This window comes from Pipistrellus hanaki, assembly GCF_964339955.1.
Source record: "Pipistrellus hanaki genome assembly, chromosome: 1".
Lineage (NCBI taxonomy): Eukaryota > Metazoa > Chordata > Mammalia > Chiroptera > Vespertilionidae > Pipistrellus > Pipistrellus hanaki.
The window spans coordinates 164,357,065-164,364,113 of record NC_140503.1 but is presented as its reverse complement, the minus strand read 5'-3'; the positions used below and the strand labels follow the sequence as shown (position 1 = coordinate 164,364,113).

Below are 7,049 nucleotides of genomic sequence, written 5' to 3'. Positions count from 1 at the left end.
AGGGAAAATTCTATCATAAAAAAGCATTTCATGCCGAAAACTGGTTTGGCTCAGTGGATAGAGCGTCAGCCTGCGGACTGAAGGATCCTGGGTTCGATTCTGGTCAAGGGCATGTACCTTGGTTGTGGGTACATCCCCAGTAGGAGGTGTGCAAGAGGCAGTTGATTGATGATTCTCTCTCATCAATGTTTCTAGCTCTCTATCCCTCTCTCTTCTTCTCTGTAAAACATCAATAATATATATATATATATATATATATATATATATATATATATATAAAGCATTTCATGTCAAATGAGTTATTTTTATTAAGAATATTTGTGAGCAGATTGATATTTTAAATACTGAAATTGATTTTTTTAGCTATATATAAATTTACAAGGTATAATGATAATGTGGAATACTTTAAATAGAGTACTTAAATATCAGTGATATAAAAAGCCAATTCTTTTAATAATAGACACATATTATTTAATGGATTTTATTACTTTTACTTTTTTTGGAAAGCAAAGATTTGTGCGTTTAATAAGGCAATTTTAGGCAAGGAGAATAACATTTCTAGTAGTAAAATGTTATGAGGCTAATAATAGAAGACACATCATCAAAGGAAAAGAGTGACTTGTGAGAAAAAAGGACTAATCAGACATTGGAAGTGATGACTTATAAAGGCAATTATGGCTCTGGACTAAGCCTTTTGGGATATTTTGTTATCTGTCATAGAATTTTGTGCAGTTAACATTCTGTGAAGATTATAAGCTATTCAAATTTTATTACATGCTTGGTGAAAAATTAAAGAACACATTGCTTAGTGTTACTCATAGTTTTAGAGTGTGTATGTGTGTGTGTGTGTGTGTGTGTGTGTGTGGTCTATGCCTTAGACCAGTGGTCGGGAAACTTATTAGTCAACAGAGCCAAATATCAACAGTACAATGACTAAAATTTCTTATGAGAGCCAAATTTTTTATTTATTTTATTTTAAAATATATTTTATTGATTTCAGAGAGGAAGGGAGGGAGGGAGAGAGGGAGGAGAGAGAGAGAGAGAGAGAGAGAGAGAGAGAGAGAGAGATCAATGATGAGAGAGAATCATTGATTGGCTGCCTCCTGCATGCCCCCACTGGGGATGAGCCCACAACCCAGGCATGTGCCCTTGGCTGGAATCGAACCTGGGACCCCAGTCCACAGGCTGACGCTCTATCCATTGAGTCAACCAGCTAGGGTGAGAGCCAAAATTTTAAACTTAAACTTCTTCTAACACTACTTCTTCAAAATAGACTAGCCCAGGCCATGGTATTTTTGTGGAAGATCCACACTCAAGAAGCCAAAGAGCTGCATGTGGCTCACAAACCGCAGTTTGCAGACCACAGCCTTAGACTCATCATCTACTTCCATGTCAGACATTAGGTTCTATGGGTGCACAGAAGTGGTTTTTCTTACCATAGCAGTTATAGTAAACTGGCTCCCAAACTTACCATATGAGCCTATTTATTCTTGTGACCAGGTAAAGTTGTATTAGGCCCAAACTTTGTATGCTGTACTGGTTCGGGTGTTGAATTATGACTAAATTTCTCCTTAATCTGCTTGAAAATGTAATTCAAATGTAGGAATGAGACTCCACAGTGAGTCCCCACAGTAAGGAGGGGGAAAAAAAGCCAGCTTATTTCTAAATGGCAATCTTCAATTGTCAGACCACATCAATCACCTGACTTCTTCTATTCAGCCCTAATGTACTTTCAAGGTCAGGTCTCCTGATGAAGAAATTTGGCATAGTGGGTTATGCGGCAAAAAAAAAAACCGCCCAAAGCCAGAGCACTGCTGTGGTGTTGGCAGCAATAGTTGCTCTTCAAACAGCAAAGGGGAGGAAAGAATGGAAGACTAAGTTTTTTTTCCCCCCAAGCACATTTCTTAAAGTTTCTGCCTGTATCTCATTAAAAAGTTGGGTAAAGAAATGTGGGTGGAGATTTCATGGAAGGTCCATCCGGAGTCCTACAGGCGCAACTCATTTAACTTACCTTTCAAAAATTTCGGAAATGCCATGTTAGAAAACATTACCCAGATTTCTCTGATTTCGCAAGAAACTGGGACCCCCGGCCGCAGTGGGCCTGTACTCCTGAAAACGCTGCTCTGCACACATGCCCTACAAATAGGCACATCTTTGTTAAAGGGACAGTGGGGGGACGGGGAACCCAATGCTGGTTTTCTTCCAAACAGTCCTAAATCTCCCGTTCTGCAATGATCTGTGACCCAAACCTACTCTTCCGGAACCAGGTGTGGAAGGACGGACCCTGTAGCCCCAGCTCTGGGGTGACCTTGGGGGCGGGTCAGTGCGGCGCTCTTGGCCGCAGGTGGTCCGGTCTGTAAGGTCCTGTACCCGGGGTGTGAACATCACCCACGGCCCTTGCACAGCACCCCGAGATTTGGAAAGTTCTCCTAATGCACAAACCGCAGCGCGCTCCCAGCACGCGCGGCGGCGCAGGGCGCGCCGAGGCAGCTTCCGAAGCCGGTTACCGGAATCCGCGCGGCTCCCGCCTCCCACGCGCGGGGCGTGCGAGCGGAAGGCGGTTTTGGGGGTGGCGGTGGGGGGTCTGGACGGCGGCGTTGGAGGGTCCCCGGTGGGGATAAAGTTGCCGGCGGCATTTTCCAGCCCCCAGAGTGACAAGCTCCTCGCGCAGAGGACGGACCGCAGCGCCCGGGAAGCGGTTCCCGGGCAGGTCCCGGCTCCGACCCGCCGGGACGGACCCCAGACCCAGGACCCCGGCCACGCCCTCCGCCCCGCCACGCCCACTCTACGTGACAGAAGCCGACAACGTCACTTCCGGCGGCGGCGCGGAGGGCGCGCCTGCGCGGGGCGTCGGGTCTCCCAGAGCCGTTGGTGGCTGCGCCGCGCCGCCGGCAGCCGCGAGTGGCGGGCGGCGTGGGTCCGGCCCGGGCAGTCGCGGCGGCGGCGGCGGCGCGGGCTGCGCTCGCGGCCCAGCGTGTCCAGGGAGGTTCAGCCACTCCCCGGAGGGGTGCCGCCCCGCCCCTTCTCCGTTTCCCTCTCTCAAGCGCTCCTCCCCGGACTGCGCGCCGTGAGCTCCGGGAGGCGGGGGCGCCCCGGGCAGTCCCGCGGCTTTGGAGTCGAGGTGTGTGTGTGTGGGGGGGCCTCTGCCCCCGCCCCGCGCTCGGGCCCGCCCCCCGCGCCACGCCCCGTCCCGCCCTCCCCGCCGCCCTCTGCGGGAGCCCGGCGGCTGCGGCGGAGCCGGGAGCGGGCGGCGGGCCGGGCAGTGCGCTCTGGCGCGCGGCATGTGAGGCTCGCGGGCCGCTGCGCGCTCGGACGCTCGGGGCCCGCTGACCCCTCGCGGACGCTCGCAACTCGCCCTCGCGCGCGCCCCGCGCCCCGCGGCGCCGGCGGGACCATGAAGAAGTTCTCTCGGATGCCCAAGTCGGAGGGCGGCGGCGGCGGCGGCGGTGGAGCAGGGGCCGGCGGGGCTGGCGGGGCCGTGGCCGCCTCCGGCTCCGGGAGCTCGTCCGTCGGGGCGCGGGTGTTCGCCGTGGGCCGCTACCAGGTCACCCTGGAGGAGGCGCTGGCGGAAGGTACGGGGAAAGGGAGGCCGGGCGGGCAGGTGAGGTCGGGCTGGGCTGGGGTGTGGCGGGGGCTCCTCCGGGCGCCCTTTTCGGGTCCCTCTTTCCCCATCTCTGCAGCTCCGGTCCGGCCGGCCGGCCGAGGGCTCTCTCGGGGATTTCGCTCTCCAGCCGGCTGGCTCCTCTGGCCGCAGGCAGTCCTCCTGACAAGTTTTTTTTAAAAGTCGTTTTCAGCCCTTCTTGACGCGAGGAAATAAATAGAAAAACGTCCAGCGAGTGATGTGGGCTACGATGGGGCCAGTGACTCACGAGAGGGTCAGATCGGGCAGGATTGGGGCGCTGCGCTGCCAGCTGCGGCTCCAGCGGGGCTCATGCATTTGGTTTCTTCATGGGACTCTCCGCCCGCAGCCCCCGGGGTGCAGCCTGGTTTTGCTCCTGGCTCTGTCATCAGTTGAAAAAAAAATAAAAATCACAATATATTTCTCCGTGTGCGCGCGTGTTACAGGTGATAATCCGTCCCAGGTTCTGTTAGTGGGTAGCTTTGGGCAAGCTGGTAAACTGGAAATCTCTTTATCTTTGTGATCTGGAGTCTTTCCTATTCATTCCCTTTCAGAGTTGTCCTTTCTGGTGGTAGTACTTGAAAAGGTGGTGTGAGAACAGTTTAACTTTCCCTTGTGAAGTTCTGTGTTGGGTCCCTCGTTATCTTTACCCCAGACTGTGTCAGCAGTTGCAGGTCTGCTTACAGAAAAAGTTTGCACCATTTTAAAGAGAAGAGATTGCGCTCTTTAGTTTTGTATCGTTTGTATAACTGCCTTGTAGAAAATACTTTCTCTTGCTTGTTAACCTGCTTCACATTGACCTTTGAGTTCCTAATTGCAAAATTATATTACAAAATAAATACTTTTAAAAGCCCATAAAGAAATGTTTGGTTGATGAACGGTCCTTTTAGGTCTTAAGGTTAAGAGAGAAGAAATTTGAAGGTTGATTCTCTGAGAGATGATGTGGTTTGAAGACAGTAGGCTGAGATTACACTTTTTTTTTGGTGGAATGTTATAAACAATAGCAAATTAGTGTAAGAGAAGAATCTGAAGGTTTTTTTTTTTTTTTTTTTTTTTTTTTTCTATAACAACGTTCTAAAGGGAAAGAAATGTTGGGTTATTTAGAGGTGGTTGTCATTGTTTTGGAAAACTTTGCCCATGCTAATGAACCTCCATGAACCTTGTTGAGGTGGAAGGATCCTCAGCTTCTCTAGAGAATGAATATATAGGTTGTATCCCTAAAATGCATTTGCACACTTTGACTAATTATAAAGACAGCGATTATTAAAATACATTTCATTTCAGAGTAGAGTTATTAGCTGTTAAAGTATGTGTACGTTTTTTTGGGACACCCTATGGTAATTGGTCATGATAGATAGATTTACTATGCTTTAAAATTTCCTAGCCCTTTATTATATGTGAATTTCAATATAATAGGTTTAAATTGAGTTGTAGGTTTTGAGAAGACGGCTAATACCCCACGTGCTATACTTCTGTTTGAATTGTATTAACTAATTGAAGTGCAGCTTGAGTAGTAGTGCACTCACTTCATTTCACTAAATCTCAGATGGGTCTTTTATTTAGTAGAAAGGAAACTAACTTGAATCAAATTAGACTGGTTTTGTACCTCCTATCACTCACTGCTCTAAGCATATTGTCATTACCCTTGGCAAGTCATTTTCAATAAAAAAGAAGTAAATTTTGGAAATGAAATTAAAAATGAATTTCTAAAGCAGTGCTCAACCACTAAAAAATGTAAAACAATTTCAAGCGCTAAAGTTGTTCTACTGATTTGGCCTTTCTCTTGGAAATAGTCTGTACACTAGTGCTAGGAGGAAGCAAAGGTGGAAGAAACTCTTATGGTAGATGGGACTTGACCACCCAACACCCCAACCCTTGGGACTAGGCTTTAGCTTTCCCTGGAGGGAAGGCTGAGGCCTAGCCTTTCTTCCCTTGTGTATTTCTTCTTTCTTCAGAATATACACTAAAATTATCGATATTTGGTTTACTTTTTGATTTTGATAATTCATTCCTATTTCAGATGCTTAATATCCTCCTCTTCTTTCCAAATAAGAAATGCCAAAATTTAGGCATGATGTTTAAGCACAAGTCTGCTTCACATTCAAGAATGATCACTCAATAACTGACAGATACATTACCCTGATTATAAGATTAGGGCAAGTGCTTCTGAAAAGGCTAGAGTTTAAAGTACCTGAGTTGAGGAGAGTTATGCCATTAAGTAGCAAAAGAGGTAGAAACAAAGACCAAAAAACAAACTTGGTAGATTTTTTATTTTTTCCTTAGGTCAGTATTGTTTAAACAGGCCAAGACCCTATAGATGCTGTGCTCTGAGGTGTTTTGACTCTCATGCAAACATAGGCAGATTGCTCAGAATGACCTCTGCAGTGCCTTTGAGAGGCTTCATAAACTCTGGTTCTCTTCTTTATATATATACACACATATGTACATGTATACATGTATATGTATGTATAAATATGTATAATGTACATGTATATATGTATAAATATATGTATACTAGTGGCCTGGTGCATGAATCCATGCACATTGAAAGGCAATTAATTAGAAGAAATATTTTAATATTGCTGTTGGCCCTTTCTCTATAATAGAAGTGTCAACTAAATTTATGATCGACAATGACAGATCAAAACACATTGGCACCAGCAAGAGTTTTATATATATAGATAAAGTTGTTTAGTTAGACCTGCTTTCTGATTTAGCTAAACTTTTCCCAGCCCAGTGAAGCACCCCAACTTCTCTTTCAGATAATTGTCAGCAACACAGAAGTAAATATCAACATGAAGTAGATTATTATTGTAGATCATGCAGAGAGAACAAAGGGTAAAATATGTAACTGCAGCAGTGTTTGATTATATTCTGTACAGTGAGAAAACCTGAAGTCATTTTCAAGGTCCACAATTTCTTCTTTTCAGTCAGGTCAAGTTTCTAAGCTTTTTAAATCTCCATTTTCCAGCTAATGAAAAGAAAATAGGATTCCACCGAGTTTCCTATCTGCCTACTCCAGGACTTCTGTGAGGATCAAGTGAGATGAGGCATGGGAAAACGCTTCACAGACATTTGGTTAAAGAGTAATATGTTTCCACTTGGCTGTAAAGCAAGTCCTGCTTCTAGGCTGAAGAAACTGCAAGGAGGCTAGTCGTTAGGGAGAGGAAGCTGGGCGTTGCTACTGATGTCATTACCCAGCACCCACAGCCACCGTTTCCAGGCTGAGCTGGGCTGTGGGATGCATTTTGTGCCATGGGGTCTTGACAACATAGATTTGGTGGGGTGTCACTCTGTGGTGGTGGCAGGGCCTGTGTCCCACTTGGGGGAAGCTGAATGTTGCTTTGTGGGCACCAGTTCCGAGGTGCCATTTATGGTTAAAAGGCCTGTCTCTAGGGAGAGGAAGCCAGATGTTGCTATGTGATGTGAT

General features: G+C 46.8%; 1 protein-coding gene across 2 annotated transcripts in view; it reads left to right on the top strand.

Annotated features, from left to right (window-relative positions):
* Window positions 1–3,232: 3,232 nt before the first annotated feature.
* BMP2K (BMP2 inducible kinase) overlaps window positions 3,233–7,049 on the top strand; it is a gene marked incomplete at its 3' end in the record, with an annotated part of 115,878 nt that continues 112,061 nt past the window's right edge. For both annotated transcript variants that reach the window (XM_084880846.1, XM_084880845.1), the window contains exon 1: window positions 3,233–3,572. In XM_084880846.1, the coding sequence (XP_084736972.1) occupies window positions 3,395–3,572 (178 nt within the window). In that variant the 5' untranslated portion in view covers window positions 3,233–3,394. The remainder of the gene's footprint in view (window positions 3,573–7,049) is intronic.